Here is a 24952-nt window from a genome sequence, read left to right as displayed (position 1 = left end):
GTACACACTGCAAAACACCGTTTTAGAATGCGCACCGCATATGTGAGCGGACAGAGATGGACATATCTGCTAGAAATGCTCAAAGAGGGGAGATCTAAAGATGCAACAACTATCAGGTTTTGCTAATATGACTAGGATAATCCCATTGGCTGCTAGACATTGGAAAAAAAGAATAGAACAAATAGAACAGGAGAACGCATAATGAGGAAGTCTTTATAGAAATAATTGCCTCCACCTTTCTCTGGTAGGGGTTTGGGCTACAGGTTACTTTGTAGGTAAGACATGTCTCATAATATGAAGTAAACATCCAGATTTCAAACAATTATGGAACAGGAAAAATATGGATAGTAATGATAGGCCTAACTGTCTTCTGGTAGATGGAAAGGCTTTCCCAAAAACCTTCTCTATTAAATATTAGCTATAAAGTAGCCTATGCCTACCTGGCATTATTTGCATAAATCCAGTGGCCATTCATTTTGCAAACCTCATCTCATGTGCTACAGAAACAATGCTAATCAAACAACAGTGCTAGGTGCCTGCACACTTCAATTAAAGGGTAACTACACAAAAAAACTACATGTATTGGATTTTTGCCAGACTTCAAAAGTTGTCTGCTGATGTGATTTAAGCATTGTTATGGACTTTGAGAGCAAAAACCTGAAAAAATTGAAAACTTTGAATTTCAGACTCAGTTGACTGCCTCATTTATCTGTTTCAATAGTAGGTCCTACTATTAGCCTACTGCACGGTACAGCTTGGGTTGGCCTGACTGTGAAAGACAAATATGGGATTCATCATTTTAGGTCATTCAGTGTGGATATCACTGTATCTCATATTTAAAAAAATTACACAGGGTGCCTTTCCTTCACTGAATGGGCGGTTTGGAATTTTTGGGGGCATACCCACTTCTCCAGGCACCACTACACACACACACACACACACACACACACACACACACACACACACACACACACACACACACACACACACACACACACACACACACGTAAACAATCTAATTATTCACAACACAGCGGTCTGCTGTACTGTAGAAAAAAAACTGAGTCCCACCAAAGATGTCTGCCTACATTATCCTCCGCTTATTCCACAAACAATCCCCAGCCCTATTATCCACACCACTAATTACAGCTCCTTGCAGCTTAACAGAGCCCAACAAAGCTACTCATTATGGGATGTCCCTGAACGTGACAAATGATTCAAATTTCATTTATTTAATTGGAAAATTATCAACAGCGGACCGGGCAGGGAGCCCTCCCTTTAAATGTAAGAGGTAAATATTGTGTTTTTTTATTGTTTCTGGATGCTGTTGCCATAGTGATAACCGAAAGATACGGGCCTCCCTGCTTTGGGGCTCTTGGCAGCTGGGCACACATGCTGGGAGACCGGGGGGGATCGGCAGGCCAAGCGCAGAGTTGGGCCTTGGCACCCTCACATCCCTGAGGGCCACTAACTACAATTAGCCAAACGGGACAGGGAGAGTAAGCGGGAGACAGACACCAGAGTCACAGAGGAACAGTAGGGTGTACTGCTGCAAGCCAGGTACATGTAAGTCAAACCGCATTGGGACAGACTTTCAATGTCAAAGGCCCCTTGGACATTATGCCAATGCAAGCTGCAATATACGTTCATAGATTCAGTACCACAGAAATATTACTCTACACGGCTAACCAGCCACAGTGCACTGACTTACTCATCAGACAGATCTACTGTATCATAACATGAGTCCATTCTACAAGGGTCTATGGATGATTCAGTAATGTGGATTATAGAGTGAGTACACAGAATGGCGGACATAAGGGCAGACTTACCTTTACTTGGCCCACAAAACAGTTGGCCTCCTCCTCTGTAACGGTTAGGTTTTGGGGCAGGAGCCGATCGAAGACAGGGTCATTATCGTTGACATCAGTGACCACAATATTCACAGTGGCCGTGGATGTCTGGAAGCACAGAAATAAAAAACGACACAATTATTGATCTCCGTTTTGAGAAAAGCTCTTTCTCTATCTAAAATAGTAAGTTAAAAGCACAGCAGACTTCTCTGTATGTCATGCTTAACCCAATCAGAATGTGAGTGAATAAATACGAATCCATATTTTTTTCAGGTTATGGTCTTATGCTACAGCCCTTGGAATAATGATGACATACTGTATTTGCATTCACCATCATGTAATGAATAACTCCTCTCCTCAGCTTTAGGTGAATGAGCGTCTTAGTGTTTGATATGAAAGCAGGAACACATTTAGTTTGAGGTTCTCTTAGACTGTGCATCTTGTCAAAATGTTGGCTTGATTAACAAAACGACTGATCCGTACAGCTTAGAGGTCGCCCGATTAATCGGGATGGGCGATTAATTAGGGCCGATTTCAAGTTTTCAAAGCAATCGGAAATTGGTATTTTTGGGCACCGATTTTCCGATAATTATTATTATTTTTTATACCTTTATTTAACTAGGCAAGTCAGTTAAGAACACATTCTTATTTTCAATGATGGCCTAGGAACGGTGGGATAACTGCCTCGTTCAGGGGCAGAATGACATATTTTCACCTTGTCAGCCCGAGGGATCCAATCTTGTAACCTTACAGTTAACTAGTCCAACGCAATAACGACCTGCCTCTCTCTCGTTGCACTCCACAAGGAGGAGCCTGCCTGTTACGCGAATGCAGTAAGCCAAGGTAAGTTGCTAGCTAGCATTAAACTTATCTTATAAAAAACAATCAATCATAATCACTGGTTAACTACACATGGTTGATGATATTACTAGATATTATCTAGCATGTCCTGCGTTGCATATAATCTGACTGAGCATACAAGTATCTAAGTATCTGACTGAGGAGTGGTAGGCAGAAGCAAGCGCGTAAACATTCATTCAAACAGCACTTTCGTGCGTTTTGCCAGCAGCTCTTCGTTGTGCGTCAAGCATTGCACTGTTTATGACTTCAAGCCTATCAACTCCCGAGATGAGGCTGGTGTAACTGATGTGAAATGGCTAGCTAGTTAGCGCGCGCTAATAGCGTTTCAAACGTCCCTCACTCTGAGCCTGTGGTTGTTTCCCTTGCTCTGCATGGGTAATGCTGCTTCGAGTGTGGCTGTTGTCGATGTGTACCTGGTTCAAGCCCAGGTAGGAGTGAGGAGAGGGACGGAAGCTATACTGTTACACTGGCAATACTAAAGTGCCTATAAGAACATCCGATAGTCAAAGGTTAATGAAATACAAATGGTATAGAGGGAAATAGTCCTATAATTCCTATAATATCTACAACCTAAATATTTAATATTTAAGACTCATGTTAAAAGGAACCACCAGCTTTCATATGTTCTCATGTTCTGAGCAAGGAACTGAAACGTTAGCTTTCTTACATAGCACATATTGCACTTTTACTTTCTTCTCCAACACTTTGTTTTTTTGCATTATTTAAACCAAATTGAACATGTTTCATTATTTACTTGAGGTTAAATGTATTTTATTGATGTATTATATTAAGTTAAAATAAGTGTTCATTCAGTATTGTTGTAATTGTCATTATCACAAATAAAAAATTAATAAATCGGCTGATTAATCGGTATCGCCTTTTTTGGTCCTCCAATAATCGGTCTCGGCGTTGAAAAATCATAATTGGTCGACCTCTAGTACAGACATAGTGCATTGAATCTCTTCAGAAACCAGTATACATCACGCAACTTGCAGTCTCTTACAGAAAATAAGGCTTTCATAAAACTGTATCATCAAATAAATGCCTTTGCACTTCTAGCCACAAACTTACCAGAATGAAGAGCAGAATCCAGGAAGTACGAGCAGGTCAACAAGTACCAGTTAATTCCATCATACTGTACTTAAGCCTGCTGGCTATAGAGGTTGGTATTTAAAAGCCAATATCATAGTGTGGAGAGTTCATCTGCAAATGACCCATCACTGTGACCATTTCTCTTGAACTTAATGTGCTCCTGAACCATTGGCAGACCGTGGGAGGAAGGAAGGCAGTCAATGCCGGTTATCTAACATCTCAGCTTTTAAAGGTTTAGTCTGTCATTTGTAATGTTACAGATGGACTGGGTGTGTTTGTCCTGATTCACTGTTTGACAAATATGATGGAATCTCCACCTAAAAAGCCAATTAGGTCGTTTTTAAGCTGGCAGTATCAGAGCAGGCCATTTAACGGATTAAGAATATATATACATATATGTCAGAGCAGCATTGGACTAAGATACAGTGGCATAGTATAGAGTGCAGTATATACACATGAGATGGGTGAGGCAAAGTTTACACACAAGTAAAGTGACGAAGATACTGTAGAATAGTATAGAGTACAGTTTACACATATGAGATGAGTAAGGCAAGATATGGAGACATTATTAAAGTGGCTAGTGTTTCATTTCCTTAAAGTGGCCAGGGATTCCTAATCTATGTCTATAGGCAGCCGACCTCTGATGTGCTGGAGATGGCTGTTTAACAGTCAGTGGTGTAGCATAGCATAGCATAATACAATGCCGTATATATATATATGAAATGGGTGATGCAATATGTAAACACAATTTAAAAGTGACTAAGATACCATAGAATAGTGTGGAGTGCAGTTTATACACATGAGATGAGTAATGCTTGATACGGAAACATTATTAAAGCGGCATGTGATCCATTTCTAAAAGTGGCCAGTGATTTCTAATCTATATCTATAGGCAGCCGTCTCTGATGTGCTAGTGATGACTGTTTAGCAGTCTGATGGCCTTGAGACAAAAGCAGTTTTTCAGTCTCTCGGTCCCAGCTTTGATGCACCTGTACTGACCTCACCTTCCGAATGATAACGGGGCGAACAGGCAGTGGCTCGGGTGGTTGATGTCCTTGATGATCTTTTTGGCCTTCCTATGGCATCGGGTGCTGTAGGTGTCCAGGAGGGTGGGAAATTTGCCCCTGGTGATGCGTTGGGCAGACTGCACCCCCCTCTGGAAAGCTTTGCGGTTGTGGGCGGTGCAGTTGCCATACCAGGCGGTGATACAGCCCGACAGAATGCTCTCAATTGTGCATCTGTAAAAGTTTGTGAGGGTTTTAGGTTTTAAGCCACATTTCTTCAGTCTCCTGAGGTTGAAGGGGCACTGTTGCGCCTTCTTCACCACACTGTCTGTGTGGGTGGACCATTTCAGTTTTCCAGTGATGAGTAAGCAGAGGAACTTGATGCTTTCCACCTTCTCCACTGCGGTCCCATCGATGTGGAAACGGTGCTCCCTCTGCTGTTTCCTGAAGTCCACATCATCTCCTTAGTTTTGTTGACGTTGAGTGACAGGTTATTTTTCTGGCACCACACACCCAGAGCCTTCACCTCTTCCCTGTCTCATCGTTGTTGGCAATCAAGCCTACTACTGTTGTGTCATCTGTACACTTGATGATTGAGTTGGAGGCGTGCTTGGCCACGTAGTCATGGGTGAACGGAGTACAGAAGGGGGCTGAGCACGCACCCTTGTGGGGCCCCAGTGTTGAGGATTATCGAAGAGGAGATGTTGTTTCATAGCTCCACCACCTGGGGGCGACCCGTCAGGAAGTCCAGGACCCAGTTCCACAGGACAGGGTTCAGACACAGGGCCTCGAGCTTGATGATGAGCTTGGATGGTACTATGTTGTTGAATGCTGAGCTATAGTCAATGAACAGCATTCTTAGATAGGTATGCCTCTTGTCCAGATGGGATAGGGCCGTGTGCAGTATGGTGGCGATCTCATCGTCTGTGTATCTATTGAGGCGGTAAGCAAATTGAAGTGGGTCTAGGGTGGCAGGTAAGTTGGAGGTGACATGATGCTTGACTAATCTCTCAAAGCACTTCATGATGACAGAGGTGAGTGCTATGGGGCGATAGTCAATTAGTTAAATTACCTTTGCTTTCTTAGGTACAGGGACAATGGTGGCCATCTTGAAGCATGTGGGGACAACAGACTGGGATAGGGAAAAATTGAATATATCTGTAAACACACCAGCCAGCTGGTCTGCGCATGCTCGGACGACGCGGCTGCCTTGTGAGGGTTAGCACATGCTCTGACGACCATCTGGGCCGGCTGCCTTGCGAGGGTTATCACACATAAATGTCTTACTAACATCGGCAACGGAGTATTATCCTCAAAAGCGAGTGAAGAAGGTGTTCAGCCTGTCTGGATGAAAGACATCGGTGTCCGCAACGTGGCTGGTTTTCCTTTTATAATCTGTGATTATCCGTAGACCCTGCCACATACATCTGGTGTCTGAGCCGTTGAACTGGGTCTCAGCTTTGTCCCTATACTGAAGTTCAGCATGCTTGATTTCTTTGCGGGGGGAACAACTACACTGTTTGTATTCTTCCAAATTCCCAGTCTTCTTGCCCTGGTTAAATGCGGTGGTTCTCGCTTTCAGTTTTGCGGGAATGCTCCCATCTATCCACGATTTCTGGTTGGGGTAGATTTTAGTAGTCACAGTGGGTACAACATCTCCTATGCACATCCTGATAAACTCATTCACTGTATCGGTATTGGTGTCGATATATCATCTGAAGCTACTCTGAACATATCCCAGTCCACGTGATCAAAACAATCTTGAAGCGTGGATTCCAATAGGTCAGACCAGCATTTAATAGTCCTTACCACGGGTGCTTCCTATTTGAGTTTCTGCCTATAAGAGGAGCAAGATGGAAACATGGTCCAATTTGCTGAATGGAGGGCACAAGAGGGACTTATATGCATTCTGGAAGGTAGTGTAACAATGGTCGAAAGTTTTAGCAGCTCAAGTACAACAATCAATATGTTCATAGAATTTCAGGAGCCTTTTCCTCAAATTTGCTTTGTTAATATCCTCAGCTACAATGAATGCAGCCTCAGGATGTGTGGTTTCCAGTTAGCGTGAAGTTCAGTTCATAAGCTCTTTTAGGGCCGTCATGGTATTCGCTTGGGCGGGATATAGACCGCTGTGGCTATTATTGACGAAAATTCTCTCGGGAGATAATACGGTCGGCATTTGATTGTGAGATATTCTACGTCGGGTGAACAGAAGGACTTGAGTTCCTGTATGTTATCACAGTTACACCATAAGTTGTTAATCAGAAAACATATACCTCCACCCTTCTGCTTCCTGGAGAGATTTTTGTTCCTGTCGGTGTGATGTACTGAGAACCCAACTGACTTTACAGTCAGACAGTATATCTCGAGAGAGCCATGATTCTGTGAAGCAGAGTATGTTACAATCCCTGGTGTCTCTCTGAAAAGAAACTCTGGCCTTGAGCTCATCAATTTTATTATCCGGAGATCGGACAATAGCGATTAAAATACTCAGGAGTGGTGGGTGTTGTGCACACTTCCTAAGTCGGACCAGAAGACTGCCTCGAGTACCTCTCCTCTGCCGGCGTTGTTTTGGGTCAGCCTCTGGAATAAATTGCTCTGGAAAGAACAAACAAAGGATCCGCTCCAGGAAAGTCGTAATCCTGGTCATAATGCTGGATGTTCTGGTGAGTTACCGACGCTCTAATATCCAATAGTTCTTCCCGGCTGTATGTAATGACACAAAACAATTCCTGAGCTAATAACATAAAAATAAGCAATTCCTGAGCTAATAACCCATCAGATCATCCTAACAGGACCATTTCTCATTGAAAACTGTCCTTCGAATGAGACAATAATACAGTATTTGTCAGAGCCAGACAGACGTTTGCATAATTTTTGATTTTTTTAAAGGTTTTATGTATTTTGTCTAAGAGCCAAAGAACTCAACATATTGTGGCAGACGGCAGGGAGAGGTGAGGGGAGTGTGTATTGGGGGGAGATATCTTGCAGCCCGCTGGCTCTGGCCCCGAGCCTTATATGGACTTCCTCCCCCAACGAGGTGAGGCTGTGGGTCAATAAGCCAGGGAGTACTTGGGGATAAAGGAGGAAGCAGCCTGCACAAAGGGGCAGAGAATGAAGAGAGAAACGTGCTTTATGAACAGTGGGAGAAGAGAGAACAATATCTGTGAGATTACCCTTGCGACCTGGACTGTCGGATTCGTAGTCCCTTAATTCCACTACCCATTATTTCAGTCCCTTTCAGCAGGATCGCAATGGACCTGCTGGGACCTCTACCCAAGAGCAACAGAGGACACCAGTACATTCTAGTGATTCTGGATTATGCCACCAGGTACCTGGAATCCATTACCCTGCTCACCATGGCCACCAAGGGAATCGCACGTGAGTTGGTCATGCTGTTCTCCCAAGTAGGGATCCCCGATGAGATATTGATCGACTAGGGCACCACGTTCATGTCATGAATCATGAAGGATCTATGCAAGCTAATGAAAATAACCCAGTTGCGCACCTCAGTGTATCACCCTCACACCCTCAGACCATCAAATAAAATGTGATTTGACTGATGGATTGGTGGAAAGATTCAATCGTACCCTGAAGCAGATGATAAAGAAGGTGATGGAGGCCAACGGAAAGAATTGGGACCAGCTGCTTCAAAAGGATTCTCTCCCTTCAAAATCCTGTACAGGAGATGACCCCGAGGACCGCTGGAAGTGGCTAAAAAAGCCTGGGAAAAGCAACCGTCGCACCACCGAACCTTGGTGGTGCACGTGGGAGACATGAGCGATCAGATGGCAACCCTGTGGCCCCTGGTATGGGAACACATGCTGGAGGCCCAGGAGGCCTAAGTGCGGTTATACAACAGAGGGGCACAACAAAGGGACTTTCAGACAGGAGACAAAGTGTTGGTGCTGGTCCCCACCTCATAATGCATGTTTTTGGCCCGATGGAACGGGCCATTCGAAGTCTTTGAGAAGGTGGGTGAAGTTAACTATAGGGTCAGACAGCCGGGACGTTGGCAGTGCCCAGGCTGTCTTGTGGCAGCCTAGGCAGAGAGCTTGTGTTAATTCTGTACATATTTAATATTTCATCACTTTTAATTTGTCAATAGGTAAATGAGTGCTCAAGTTTTAATATCATGAATTGGATTCCTGCACATAAATTGATGAAAATCAGTGTTCTCAACAAGCTACCTAATGCTAGCTAGCCATTGTGTTTTCTTTCGAATTAAACCTAGACCTAATAAATGTAAACCTTTTTCACCAACGGTGATCCAAGAGGTGGCTGCACATGCAGAGTTGGAGTGGGCTGCACCATATGGGGAGCTCAAACTTCATTGATACAGAGAATCTGCAGAGGGTGGAGACACCCTGACGACATAGAGCTGCCGCCACCTCTGCTGATCATCTAGCTATGAGCTTCCAGATCCACTCATGACCGCAGCTCCCCATCTGGAGGCTTCAAGAAGCACTGAAACAGACTTGATCTAGAATAGGGCTCTCCAACTCTGTTACTGGAGAGCTACCGTCCTGTAAGTTGTCGCTCCAACCCTAATATAGCGCACCTGATTCTGGGGTTGAAATAAAAACCTACAGGAGGGTAGCTCTCCAGGAACAGGATGGAAGAGCACTGATCTAGAAGCACTCAAACAGACTTGATCTAGAAGCACTCAAACAGACTTGATCTAGAAGCACTCAAACAGACTTGATCTAGAAGCACTCAAACAGACTTGATCTAGAAGCACTCAAACAGACTTGATCTAGAAGCACTCAAACAGACTTGATCTAGAAGCACTCAAACAGTCTTGATCTAGAAGCACTCAAACAGACTTGATCTAGAAGCACTCAAACAGACTTGATCTAGAAGCACTCAAACAGACTTGATCTAGAAGCACTCAAACAGTCTTGATCTAGAAGCACTCAAACAGACTTGATCTAGAAGCACTCAAACAGACTTGATCTATAAGCACTCAAACAGACTTGATCCATCTTATCTAGCTACTGTTGTAGCCTATATCTCTTTTAACGTAAATTACTTCTTGCTGTTTATTTTGCTTAACAAGCACTGAGATTCTGTCTGTAATGAAAAGTGCTAGAAAAGTTTAATAAATGAATTTGATTCATATGCAGGATTGAGTGTTTTGTTGATTCTGAGAACAGAATGTATATTTAAATAATATTCTTAGAACATTCTCTGTTATTTATCGAACATTTTAACGTTTTCTAAACAATGTGGGAACATGACTTTAAATAGAACCATGAGGAAACCTGTAGGAAACATTATGCTGAAGTACTGAAATTCTCACAGAACGTTGTTTCTTAACGTTCTCTGAACTATTTGAGAACATTCCCTATGTCAAACCAGTTGGAGAAGGTTCCTAGAACATTACCAAAATTGAAATTAAATCAAACCATGTTTGAACTTTTAGGAAACAACACGTGTTTGTCAAGTTCCTTAAATGTGCTGAGAATGTTCCAAAACCAAGCAACTATCCTGCACCATTCCCAGAAAGTTGTAGAAAGGTTGTAATGCAAAATAACCAAAATAACCACGCTCTCACCAAGCTCTAAGAAACATATGGTTCTCAGAACATTATGTGCTAGCTGGGATAGTACAGTACTGTAAAGACACACATTCTGAGGTTATGAATGAAGCTACAGATATAGGATCTTAATTGATCACAATTTTGTTGCTGAGAATTTTCCTGCTATGCAGGAAACGCAGATGAGCTTTGTGATTTACATAAAGGCACTGAAAACCCTCACTAACACATGGTTATAGTAACAGTATTGCACTTTTCAAATAGCCTATTTTCTTCCAGCTAATAGCCTAACAACCAATCAAGCAACATTATGGACTAAACGTTAATGGTCAACTGAAGATCCTAAAGATGTATAGCTAGTCATCAGAGCACTAGCCTATGGGGAGAACTGAACTGTCATTAGCCAGCACACAGGGCTTCCCTTCTTCAGAGAGAGAACGGAGTAGAAAAGGAGGAGGCCTCGTGTCCAGGTGTGCCCTCGCAGCAGGAAGCCACTTCCCTTTTCATTATCTCTTCTCAACGTCTCTCTTCCTTATTCTCTTCTCTGCGTTTAGCTATGAGCAAAGATCAAAGACACTCCTTCCCATTATTGCACACCCAGAGAAATGCAAATGTTTGGAAGAATCCAAACCAAAATAAAAATGAGGATGTGCCGGTTTTGTAATGGTATTGGCATGAAAGATGGAGCGTTTGAAAGCAGGGATTCTTCACGACGCAAAACTCTATGATGAAAAACATCTATATGGTCCGTGAAACATTTACTTGGAGCAACGAGGGTAGTAATGAGGGAACTGAACAAATACTAAATTCAGCACTATTGCTTTGACATGAACACAATGTTACTCTGCACGTTGAACTGCACGTTGAACTGCACGTTGAACTGCACGTTGTTCTGCACATTGAACTGCACGTTGAACTGCACGTTGAACTGCACGTTGAACTGCACGTTGAACTGCACGTTGCTCTGCACGTTGAACTGCACGTTGCTCTGCACGTTGCTCTGCACGTTGCTCTGCACGTTGCTCTGCACGTTGAACTGCACGTTGAACTGCACGTTGCTCTGCACGTTGCTCTGCACGTTGAACTGCACGTTGAACTGCACGTTGCTCTGCACGTTGAACTGCACGTTGAACTGCACGTTGAACTGCACGTTGAACTGCACGTTGCTCTGCACGTTGAACTGCACGTTGAACTGCACGTTGAACTGCACGTTGCTCTGCACGTTGAACTGCACGTTGCTCTGCACGTTGCTCTGCATGTGTACCATCAAAAAGGGAAACAGTAATGCTATAGTAAGTAGCCATGTTCCCAACTGCCCTCATGCTCTAGCACATACGCACAAGTAACAAAATGAACGAACCCATTCATCACAGAAACACACAGGTTTTAAAACCGCAGTGTCTCTTTAAGACCAATAGTACAAGCAGTATTTATTAGCTATAACAGAGTGTTATGTAACACCTCTGGTTTGACTGTATAATGGGTACTGTCTCCCCCCCTTTCATGTGGGGCATGGCCCTGGACCTCGTCAAATAATATTGGCTGGCCCCGGGCCCTCCAGGCCCCTGTGGGACACCCGCAGGAGCCTGGAGGAACAAATACCCCATCCAGGAGGTGACATCACCAGGGAGGGAGGTCATGCAGTTCTGGAGCGTCAGATACAGGTGTGTGTGTGTGTGTGTGTGTGTGTGTGTGTGTGTGTGTGTGTGTGTGTGTGTGTGTGTGTGTGTGTGTGTGTGTGTTGTGTTTTCCACTAGCGCCAGCTGTCGACTACACAGCCGATTACAGACTCATTTTCAGCCGGGTACTTTTTCCACTTACAGTAAATTAACTAAACTACTTTTCAATTCGCTAGTAAGAGAAAAGTCTGCCAAGCCCTCTCCCGCTTGAATGAACAATATGCATCTTCTAGCAGATAAGAGCGTTGGGCCAGTAACTGAATGAACGCTGCATTGAATCCCAGAGCCAACTAGGTGACAAATCTGTCGATGTGCCCTTGAGCAAGGCACTTAACCCTAATTTCTCCTGTAAGTTGTTCTGGTTAAGAGCGTCAGCTAAATCAGTGTTTCCCAACCAGGGGTACTTGGCCTATCCACAGAGGGTACTTTAGAACTCATGAGAACATAGGCTTACTGGTAAAATGCACATGAGGTGGTACTTGGTGGTACATTAACTGAAAAAGTTTGGGAACCACTGTGCTAGATGACTAAAATGTAAAATGCAAATGTAATTGATAGGACAGGGGCCTGTCAGTCACAAAGTGAGCGATGACAAGGAAACACTACTGGTTTGACAGTCTGCTTTCTGTCTCGCCTCTCGGGACCTGGGGGTGTGCGTTGCGGCTGCAGAAAAATGTCTTTACACAGAGAGAGAGAGCATGATTTTAGGTGTCCCATATAGCCTAATGTGAGTGAATTTGCACCACCCATATAACGTGGTAAAGATGAATCAAAATCTACTTAGCCTATTTTATTCTGGCAAATTAATTTATTTTCTTTCATGTGCAGGATCCGACATTTACGTTGGCCCACGGCCAGTAAAAACAGTAGATCTCGTCAGTCACTAACTTTTCAGCGCATTTTTGCATTCCAGTTTAACATTTAACTACTCTGTCGCAGTCTATCATTGAAGACTACAAACGTAAATGTCATGATATCTTGTATTTGAGCAATACGATTGGCCGTTCAATCAAGCACCACCACACTCCTGCGAGTCACAACTTCTCAAGCAGTACATGAGACGATGGCTGCAGTCCAAACACGTTATTATTACCGCCTCAGCCATTGCGCCAGCCACTTTCCCTCAGGGGAATCCCCGTCGAAACTGGAAGCAGTTTAATAGCCATCTTAAGTGGAGGTCCAATTTACTAACATTGCCCCCTCGGCCCTCGATTTAGCTCAACGGAGCGAGTGAACAACTTTGGTCACTTGTGGGTTGATATGACCCACAATTCAATGCAAACTGTAGTCACATGTCAAACTCTGGTGGCAACGAAGTGTCAAATTTAATCAACAAGGCTTGTCAGAAAAAAAGTATGAATCTAGCTTGCTATACTAGCACTCAAAAGTTTGTGGTCACTTAGAAATGTCCTTGTTTTTTAAAGAAAAGCATATTTTGTGTCCATTAAAATAACATCAAATTGATCTTAGTATTTTGTGTTTATATATTGATTTGGTCAGGCCAGGGTGTGACATGGGTTTATTTTGTGTTGTGTTTTCGTATTGGGGTTTTAGTAGGCATTGGGATTGTGGCTGAGTAGGGGTGTCTAGCATAGGCTTGGCTGCCTGAGGCGGTTCTCAATCAGAGTCAGGTGATTCTCGTTGTCTCTGATTGGGAACCATATTTAGGTAGCCTGGGTTTCACTGAGTGTTTGTGGGTGATTGTTCCTGTCTCTGTGTTAGTTGTCACCAGGCAGGCTGTATAGGTTTTCACGTTCCGTTTATTGTTTTTGTATTGATCGTGTTTTGTCTTCATTAAACATGTATCGAATTAACCACGCTGCATTTTGGTCCGACTCTCCTTCAACGGAAGAAAGCCGTAACAGTGTAGACATTGTTAATGTTGTAAATGACTATTGTAGCTGGAAACGGCTGATTTTTAATGGAATATCTACATAGGCGTACAGAGGCCCATTATCAGCAACCATCTCCTGTGTTCCAGTTTAGATACAGGCTCGAATTGGCTAGAAACAAATAACTTTCTTCTGAAACTCATCAGTCTATTCTTGTTCTGAGAAATGAAGACTATTCCATGCGAGAAATTGTCAAGAAAGTGAAGATTTAGTACAATGGTGTACTACTCCCTTCACAGAACAGCACAAACTGGCCCTAACCAGAATAGAAAGAGGAGTGGGAGGCCTCACTGGCAGATTCATTAAATAGTACTAGCAAAACACCAGTCTCAAAGTCAACAGTGAAGAGGCGACTCCGTGATGCTGGTCTTCTAGGCAGAGTTGCAAAGAAAAAAACATATCTCACACTGCCCAATAAAAATAAAAGATTAAGATGTGCAAAAGAACACAGACACTGGACAGAGGAACTCTGCCTAGAAGGCCAGCATCCCGGAGTCGCCTCTTCACTGTTGACGTTGAGACTGCTGTTTTGCGGGTACTATTTAATGAAGCTGCCAGTTGAGGACTTGTGAGGCCTGTTTCTTTCAAAACCAAGTACATTTTTTAAGTGACCACAAACTTTTGAAAGGTAGTGCATATATACAGTGATTTTAGCACTGGTAAATTGGCTTAGTCTCATAGTGAGGAGCCTATAAAATGTTGCTAGATTCATAAACATATTTTTGGAATTCTGAAATGTATTGGAATAAATGACCAAACTATAAAACTAGCTAGCCAGCTATGGGTAACTGTAGCTAGCTACCTGACAGGAATGCTAGCTAGATTTGTTAGCTTACTCGGTACATTCGTAGCTTTAGGTTGGTTGTTTTTAAGATCAACTTCAAGACTTCCTCCAAGGATGTTGCCTCTCCGATCATCACTCTCCCTCGCTTGGGCAAGGGACATTTAAGGTACACTCGGATGTGACGATGTAAAACGTCATTCAAGGGCTGAGAGTTTAGATCCGAGGGCTGTCTACTTTGAGTTTGCAATGCAGCCGATGCCTTCACAAAGCACAAGCGAGCTGTCCAAAGCAAAAAGAAGCACCCATCAATGATTTATTTTTTCTCAGGAAAGTGATTTTCAAATTTAAACCTTCCATAGTAAACATACTAGCAATATGCTGGCTACTGTTAATAGTCTGTAAAAAGAACGGTACAAAAAGAGACCTAGCATTCCTCTTGGCTAGCCTACTGTAGCCATGACGATATCTCTTTTGGAACGTTGGTCTTAAAGGGTCAGCGTCCTATTATCAAATCTTCCCAAAATGACATACTTTAGAAACAAAAATGAACGCAATTAATACAAAGCAATTCTAAAGAATAAAATAATGACTTGCATTGCTAAATTATATTACACAGCCTTTTAATACACATCACAATAACTATTTATAGCTGAATATAGAGAGAAGCCACACCAACCTATAGGCCTTGCATTACCCTAATGCATTTAAGAAGTAGAAGTAGAAATTAGAAGTAGAAATTCAGTTTGGGACAGTAGATATTTGGTCAACCGAGAAATAAAGTTAACGTTGGGCCCTGGTGTGTTTAATAGGCAGCCACGGAGTGGTGGGGCATAGGCCGTGGAGTGGTGGGGCATGGGCCGCGGAGTGGTGGAGCATGGGCAGCGGAGTGGTGGGGCATGGGCCGCGGAGTGGTGGGGCATGGGCCGCGGAGTGGTGGGGCATGGGCCGCGGAGTGGTGGGGCATGGGCCGCGGAGTGGTGGGGCATGGGCCGCGGAGTGGTGGGGCATGGGCCGCGGAGTGGTGGGGCATGGGCCGCGGAGTGGTGGGGCATGGGCCGCGGAGTGGTGGGGCATGGGCCGCGGAGTGGTGGGGCATGGGCCGCGGAGTGGTGGGGCATGGGCCGCGGAGTGGTGGGGCATGGGCCGCGGAGTGGTGGAGCATGGGCCGCGGAGTGGTGGAGCATGGGCCGCGGAGTGGTGCAGCATGGGCCACGGAGTGGTGGAGCATAGGCTCTAAACTGTGCTTTCATTGACGAACAGCAAGCTTGACTAGTTTATAAAAGGTGTAGAACTGACTGAATAAAGTCAATCTCATAGATCCCTGCCGTTCATAAATCACACAACGAAGTTATATGTCCATGGTATCGCATCGGGAAAAGTAAACTAAAGATCTCCTTTGTATTTTCGATATGAAGTCCATCAGGACCTGCCAGACAGTGACGTTAAAGTGAGTGACTCGTCAGTAGCCTACCAAATTACATCGGTAAGAGAGCTGTTCAGTTGGCTCCCTAATTTCAAACCACATCAACTTGTATTAGTCACATGCGCTGAATACAACAGTTGTAGACCTTACAGTGAAATGCTTATGAGCCCCTAACAACAATGCAGTTAAAAAAAAGAAGAAATAAAAGCAACAAGTAATTAAAGAGCAGCAGTAAAATAACAATAGCGAGACTATATACAGGGGGGTAACGATACAGAGTCAATGTGCAGGGGCACAGGTTAGTTGAAGTAATATGTACAAGTAGGTAGAGTTATTAAAGCAACTATTCATAGATGATAACAACAGAGAGTAGCAGTGGTGTAAAAAGAGGGGGGGGGGCAATGCAAATAGTCTGGGTAGCCATTTGATTAGATGTTCAGGAGTCTACGGCTTGGAAGCTGTTTCGCTGCCTCTTGGACCTAGACTTGGAGCTCTGGCACCGCTTGCTTGCGGTAGCAGAGATAACAGTCTATGACTAGGGTGGGTGGAGTCTTTGACACTGCCTGGTATAGAGGCCCCAGTGATGTACTGGGCTGTTCGCACTACCCTCTGTAGTGCCCTGCTCTCGATGGTGCAGCTGTAGAACCTTTTGAGGATCTGAGGACCCATGCCAAATCATTTAAGTCTCCTGAGGGGGAATAGGTTTTGTTGTGCCCTCTTCACGACTGTCTTGGTGTGCTTGGACCATGTTTTGTTTGTTGGTGATGTGGACACCAAGGAACTTGAAGCGCTCAACCAGCTCCACTGCAGCCCCGTCGATGAGAATGGGGGCATGCTCGGTACTCTTTTTCCTGTAGTCCACAATCATATCATTTGTCTTGATCACGTTGAGGGAGAGGTTGTTGTCCTGGCACCACACAGCCAGGTGTCTGACCTCCTCCCTATAGGCTGTCTCGTCGTTGTCGGTGATCAGGCCTACCACTGTTGTGTCATCTGCAAACTTAATGATGGTGTTGGAGTGGTACTTGGCCGTGCAGTCATGAGTGAACAGAGTACAGGAGGGGACTGAGCACGCACCCCTGAGGGGCCCCTGTGTTGAGGATCAGCGTGGTGGATGTGTTGTTACCTACTTTTACCACCTGGGGGTGGCCCGTCAGGACGTTCAAGATCCAGTTGCAGAGGGAGGTGTTTAGTCCCAGGGTCCTTAGCTTATTGATGAGCTTTGAGGGCACTATGGTGTTGAACACTGAGCTGTAGTAAATTAATAGCATTCTCACATAGATGTTCCTTTTTTCCATGTGGGAAAGGGCAGTGTGGCGTGCAATAGAGATTTCATCATCTGTGGATCTGTTGGGGTGTTATGCAAATTGGAGTGGGTGGTGGGATGTGTTGATGTGAACCATTACCAGCCTTTCCAAGCACTTCTTGTCTACAGACATGAGTGCTACGACTCGGTAGTCATTTAGGCAGGTTACCTTAGTGTTCTTGGGCACAGGCACTATGGTGGTCTGCTTTAAACATGTTGGTATTAAAGACTTGGACAGGGAAAGGTTGAAAATGTCAGTGAAGACACTTGCCAGTTGGTCAGCGCATGCTCGCAGTACACGTCTTGGTAATCCGTCTGGCCCCACATCCTTGTGAATGTTGACCTGTTTAAAGGTCTTACTCACATCGGCTGCGGAGAGTGTGATCACACAGTCTTCCGGAACAGCTGGTGCTCTCATGCATGTTTCAGATCTAGCCTTTAGCTCAGTACGGATGTTGCCTGTAGTCCATGGCTTCTGGTTGGGGTATGTACGTATGGTCACCGTGGGGACGACGTCATTGATGCACTTATTGATGAAGCCAATGACTGATGTGGTATACTCCTCAATGCCATCGGAAGAATGCCAGAACACGTTCCAGTCTGTGATAGCAAAACAGTCTTGTAGCTTAGCATCTGCTTCATCTGACCACTTTATTATTGATCTAGTCACTGGTGCTTCCTGCTTTAATTTTTGCTTGTAAGCAGCAATCAGGAGGACAGAATTATGGTCAGATTTGCCAAATGGTGGGCGAGGGAGAGCTTTGTTTGCGTCTCTGTGTGTGGAGTTAAGGTGGTCCAGAGTTACTTTCCCTCTGGTTGCACACTTAACATGCTGATAGAAATTTGGTCAAATGGATTTAAGTTTCCCTGCATTAAAGTCCCCGGCTACAAGGAGCACCGCCTCTGGGTGAGCGTTTTCTTATTTGCTCATGGTGGAATACAGCTCATTTAATGCTGTCTTAGTGCCAGCTACGAAAAATACAGATGAAAACTCTCTAGGTAGATAGTGTTGTCTACAGCTTATCATAAGATACTACCTCAGGCAAGCAATAGCTTGAGACTACCTTAGATATTGTGCACCAGCTGTTATTTACAAAAATACATAGTCCATCGCCCCTTGTCTTACCAGATGCCACTGTTCTATCCTGCCGGTACAGCGTATAACCAGCCAGCTGTATGTTGATAGTGTAGCTGTTCAGCCACGACTCCGTGAAGCATGAGATATTACAGTTTTGTATGTCCCGTTGGTAGTTTAATCTTCCGCGTAGGTCATCTATTTTATTCTCCAAAGATTGCACGTTTGCTAGCTGAATGGAAGGAATTGGAGGTTTATTAGATTGCCTAGGAATTCTCAGAAGGCAGCCCGCACTCTGGCCCCTTTTTCTCCGCCTCCTCTTCACGCAAATCACGGGGATCTGGGCCTGTTCCCGAGAAAGCAGTATATCATTTGGCATTCAGCCAGTCCGTGGTGAGTAATCGCTTCTGATGTCCAGAAGTTATTTTCGGTCATAAGAGACGGTAGCGGCAACACTATGTACAAAATACGTTTTTTTAAATAATTTGCATACTGCTTGACTTTTTGGCAATTCTCTGCAGATAAATCATGAAAACATTTGATGAAGATGGTGAATCCTCCTGACTTCAGGAACGATGGGTAGGTTAGTGGAGAGATATCCTTACTCTGGTCCAAAATATTATAAAAGAAAACAGATTGAATTGTTTTAAAAGCTAATGATATGGTATTTTAAATATATTAATATAGGTCTACTGATTAAATCAAAGTGTTGACAAATCAAAGTGTTTCTGTGTAGCAAAGACCATGTTTAACACCTGCTTCATTCTTCAATTGTACCTGTATTGCTGATAGCAGAGAAAATGCTAAACTTAAAGCTTTACTGTAAAAAATATATTTTTCAGTTTTTTTATATCCTATTGTACAACAGCTGATAAAACTAACACTGTAAAAGTGTGACATTTTTTATCAGTGTTATTTCCTGATAGTTGCTGGTTGAAAATACAATCTAGCTTTAGAACATACAAAAGGCTAACAAAATCCAGCTCGTTCTGCAAAAATGTCATAACCCCCCCAGCCTGGGGGAGCCTGGCTGGCTTCTTTTTCTATTTGGCTTGCTACTCCATATGCTTGTGGAACACCCTCTGTGTGTGTGTGTGTCTCTCCTAAACTAGAAAGCTCTTCCTAGTTCCTACATGACTGTTTATTAGCGTCGCTAATGACCAGCTGATTTGGAAAGGTCAATGCATTTTAAAGACCTCTGTCTCTGCTTCTACCCTACACACTCAAGTCTGCAGTTTAAACTTTGCTCAATGTTTTATAGAATAAGTTGAATCGTGGAGAGCACAGAGGGGAGGGATTTTACTGGTACTCTACTCTTCCCTGCATTATCTGACTTGCATGAGACAACCAACAGGACTACACTTTTAAGGAGAGGATGAGAGTTCTCCTCTCCACTAGAGGAGAAAGAGACAAGCTCTGAGACTACTGGCCAATTAAAGATGCACTCTGAAACTTTTGTAGAATTTCAGCCTGTAGTTTCGAAAGTGGTGCCCGCAAGCCAAAACGTGTCTAATTGTGTACTACGTCATCCATTTTGTGGTTTATGTTCTGATACAAATCCAGTTTGTTGAGTTTAAGAACCCGGAATGCATCTTTAAGGTGGCTAGTGATTACATCTAGGGGGAGGTGCTTCAGTTATCAGAATGTGTCAGAAGAGAGACATTTGTATTCATTTTCATAAAGGTCAGTTTGGTAACCTGTCACAGTTGTATTATTAAATATAACACCGCTGGTATCAAAGAGAATCATTTCACAGGAATCTGTCTGCTGGCTTCCTCGTTACATGTGTGAGATGGAGAGAGATATTTTTGACATGGGGATATGCAACGACAAGGGAAATGTTTTAGATAAATATAATAGTAGGGGAATGCATCACGTTTTGGCGATTATTCACATTTTCTTAACACCTTATGCAACCTTTAAGATGCCCTTTATTGAGGACAAAATATGGATATTCCATTATTGCACATTTGAATCAACCCTGATTATCACCTAATAACCCCCGGTACTGTCATACATAAATCACTGTTACTCCTGTTTGGCCAGGATCTGATCAAAACAATGGACTGGGAGACCTCAAACACTGTTTAAAATACAAGCCCATTTCGGCTATGCAAAAATCTAAAGTTTTATAGTATGTGAAATATTTCAAATGTAGTATGTTTTAAACGTCAGGATGTCAAATTAAATGGGACTTTTTATCTAGTAGAATTCGCCGCATGCTATTGAGGAAGAGAGTCACATTTTAAGTCCCACGTGTGTTTGACAACAGCTGATAATCAGATGAGGGGATGAGCTGTATCAAAATGAACAAATGGCGGAAGCAACGCATTAGATTACACATTCTCAGTATGGGGGAGTCTAGTATTAGATTACACATTCTCAGTATGGGGGAGTCTAGTATTAGATTATACATTCTCAGTACGGGGGAGTCTAGTATTAGATTACACATTCTCAGTATGGGGGAGTCTAGTATTAGATTACACATTCTCAGTACGGGGGAGTCTAGTATTAGATTACACATTCTCAGTATGGGGGAGTCTAGTATTAGATTACACATTCTCAGTACGGGGGAGTCTAGTATTAGATTATACATTCTCAGTATGGGGGAGTCTAGTATTAGATTACACATTCTCAGTATGGGGGAGTCTAGTATTAGATTACACATTCTCAGTACGGGGCAGTCTAGTATTAGATTACACATTCTCAGTATGGGGGAGTCTAGTATTAGATTACACATTCTCAGTATGGGGGAGTCTAGTATTAGATTACACATTCTCAGTATGGGGGAGTCTAGTATTAGATTACACATTCTCAGTATGGGGGAGTCTAGTATTAGATTATACATTCTCAGTATGGGGGAGTCTAGTATTAGATTACACATTCTCAGTATGGGGGAGTCTAGTATTAGATTATACATTCTCAGTATGGGGGAGTCTAGTATTAGATTACACATTCTCAGTGTGGGGGAGTCTAGTATTAGATGACACATTCTCAGTATGGGAGAGTCTAGTATTAGATTATACATTCTCAGTATGGGGGAGTCTAGTATTAGATTATACATTCTCAGTATGGGAGAGTCTAGTATTAGATTATACATTCTCAGTATGGGGGAGACTAGAATGTTGATATTTGTTGCTTACTGCAATCATTTTACTAAACAGTATGTTCTAAATAGTACACAGTATGTAGTATTAGTAAGTAGTAGGCAAGACAGATTTCGGCCAGTGAATAGGGCTAGGTATTCAACCTGCCATAGACTGAACTGAATGGATCGAATAGACGAATGAACACAATAAATGTATTGATGATGAGAATGTATGGATGAAGGAAAGGATTTATGAAGGTTTAGATTAACGAATAGATGGATGGAAGGACAATTGAGGCAGGCTTACCCCTTCTGGATGGCTATCTGAGGCAGTTACAACGAGGGTGTAGCGATCCTCTGTCTCCCTGTCCAGTGGTTTCCTCAGGACCAACAGCCCTGACCTGGAGATAGGAGAGACAGAGACACAGGGGTTCTTTTTCACCAACACACTCACATTCACTCTGCTTCCCGTTGAGCCAAACGTTTTCAGATTGTCAGAGTACAGATAAAGATTACCCTACAACAACATGGAAGAAGTAAAGGAGACAGAAATGATTGCATCAAAGACTGTATTCAGACACTGGAAATGTGAACATTTCACCTGAAATTATTGAATCACAATTGCGATGGGATCACCTGTTCAAAAATCACAACCATGTCAGTGTAAGCAGATTCTTTGTACTTGTAAAATATTAGATTTTTTTTGTTGCTTGGGGGTATAGAAGCCTGGCTATTTAAGTACATGCACGTCTGATACACTGGGGCAGAAATGCATTATGTGTGGACCAGCCAGCTCCATACAATAAAATGGAGGCTCAGAGGACAGGTATACGTCGGCACTTTGGCAAGCTGGCCTAGCACAAACACGGAGCGTATAGAATTTACAGTTCAAGGTAATTTGGTGTGGGCTAATCTTGGCATGCATACAGCAGTGGTTTCAGCCCTCTGACACACTGATCCCTGAGTGTTTAAATCTATGGGATGATTCTCTGCTGTCAGCTTTACATCTGTCGGCTGTTTTGTCTGCTGCAGCTCTCAGAGATGGGGCCCGAACTCGAGGGGAATTTACAGCAGCCTGAGGAACCGTCATGCATCTCGATTTTCCCTCTACTTCTACTTTTATAACGGTTACTCGCTAGCAATCATTTTAGACTCGCATTAGTCAGAAATTAGAAGTCATTTATGATTCGCTTTTCAGGAGAACATCTGCACTTCCTCTTCTAAGAGGCCAGTTACACCCATCTTAAGAGGTGGAAGGGTTCTGTGAGGACCACTGTGGACTGATATAACCCTGTTGAAATTAAATAGACAAATGCAAAGCGGCATCTCAATTGCTGCCTCCACAACTCTCATATATATGTATTATCTATTCATAGAGAGAATTGCTTCGACACACACACGCGCGCGCACACGCATCCTCCCATTCTAAAACATCACAGGATGATGATAACGCCGAGCTGAAATGAAAGATCATGATTATTAGCAGCTGGAAACACAAGCGTGCTCAGACCAAGCATGGGAGAGAACATCATTCACGAGGGTGTTGTTTTGAAGTGCTGAATGACTAGGAGAACATTAAAGAAGATATCATCTCAAGCCCACTAAGAGACCGCACAGAGAAGAGGTTATTCAACAGATTTTGATCTGTAAGGCCTGCCCGTTGTTGGTGCTAAGCTGGCGACAAGATGCAGGCAGGTCTCTGATCTCAACCACCTCTACAGCTCACGTAATATTCGGGACATTCTGATGTTATAAGTCTAATACAAAGCAATCCAATGAGTCACTTGTAAAACTGTCTTGTAAATAATCAACTCCTTTCACCATATCAGTTGGATGAAAATATCTTTCTTCTGATGAACCTGATCAATATGCACATTTTACCTCAGTAGTATGACGACGTGTTATGACAGGCAAGTGAATCTATTAGGATGTATCGATTACTAGGGGCTTTACAAGGGGATGTATTTCTTATATTATATCTGCTCTGGGACTGAGGAGCCTCTCCTATCCATAAGAGACAGTCTCCGCCCAGATCGCCTTAGCACATTCTCCCCCCCCCCCCCCAACTCCCCAGTCGTGTGCCCTACTGTTCTAATTTGCCTCTTTATTGATGAGACGCGGGGCTTATTAAAATGCTATAGTTGTGGTGTATGCAATTTCCTGGGCTTGACAGTCTACAACAGGAGAGGCTTGACAATGTGAGTTTGGCGTTATGATTGAAGTGGCCTCTGGTAACATAGGTATGTCTGCATGGCAGTGTGCTGTTTATTGCAGAGGAAAACAGAGAGAGAGAGAGGGGAGGGAGGGGGGAAGAGAGAGATTGAGAGAGCAAAGAGAAAAGAGAGAGCACAGGGATAGCTCTAGGCTTCACAGCAAATTCCCCAGTGTCAAATTAACACTGAAAGTGTGGACCTGTATAGACACTGAACAGTGTTGAATTATCACACTGCTTAGTGTAATGCTTTATTTGCATGTTTTCCAGATTGCCTTTCAAGTTAATTGTAGCGTTACCACCCATTACTGGATTTGTTAGTGACAGAGATATGGTTGTTACATTGATCAATTTTCAGAAGAGAGCCCAAGTGGATATGTTACCATTTATACCCTGGTGAAGACAGCTTGCCTGTCGAAGCATTGGACATTACATTTTTGCATCTGAGCTCGTGGAGAGTGCAGCTCTCCTTTATGTTCAAACATTTTATTGCTTAACACAATAGTTATTTCATAAGGCTTTATTTTGAGGGCTTACACAAAAAAATACTGGGTTATTTGGATGACCCAACTGCTGGGTTGCTGGCATTCGGTCACTTCCCCAGTGCTCTCTCCCTCTCTCTCCCTGTGTGGGTGTATCCGATTGTGTGAGTGGAGACAGGTGTGCTGGAGTCAGAGCAGATCCCCACCAGCTGCAACCTGTTCCATAATCAAGACCTCTACAAATACTCAGCCCTGCCACTTCCACACTGCCAGTTTGTAGCCTGTGCTCATTCTGTCCGCACTGACTCTGGTCCCTCTCGTCTTCCCTGCCTTGGATTCCACTCTGGACCTGCATTCCCTGCCCCTACTCCCCTTGCCCCTGGGGAGCCTCATTTCTTGGTTCCCTGCTACCCACCCGAGCTCCCCCTGCTTTTCAATAAATACCTTGGTTACGTTATCCATATCTCCTCGTCTGAGTCTGCACTTGGCTTCACCTGCTCCCTATATTATTAGTTGGCAACATAATTGACTAAAATCACACAGTGCACACCATTTATATTTTTGGAATTTCTTATCTTCCTCTATATTGTTTAACCATTTTCTCATGTTGATGTTGGGGGGGAGGCGGTGGAGTTGAACATTCTTGAAAGTCCCTATAATATGAT

General features: G+C 43.5%; 1 protein-coding gene across 3 annotated transcripts in view; it reads right to left on the bottom strand.

The window, feature by feature from the left end:
• LOC109865117 (protocadherin-15-like) overlaps positions 1-24952 on the bottom strand; it is a 295294-nt gene that overhangs the window by 88406 nt on the left and 181936 nt on the right. For all 3 annotated transcript variants that reach the window (XM_031799628.1, XM_031799630.1, XM_031799629.1), the window contains 2 exons: positions 21901-21994; positions 1830-1958 (listed from right to left, as the gene is read on the bottom strand). In XM_031799628.1, coding sequence (XP_031655488.1) covers positions 1830-1958; positions 21901-21994 — 223 coding nt within the window. The remainder of the gene's footprint in view (positions 1-1829; positions 1959-21900; positions 21995-24952) is intronic.

The sequence above is a fragment of the Oncorhynchus kisutch genome, linkage group LG20 (assembly GCF_002021735.2).
Source record: "Oncorhynchus kisutch isolate 150728-3 linkage group LG20, Okis_V2, whole genome shotgun sequence".
In the NCBI taxonomy this organism is placed as follows: Eukaryota; Metazoa; Chordata; class Actinopteri; order Salmoniformes; family Salmonidae; genus Oncorhynchus; species Oncorhynchus kisutch.
Note: the sequence above shows the minus strand (reverse complement) of the source record. Positions and strands in the feature narration are given on the sequence as shown.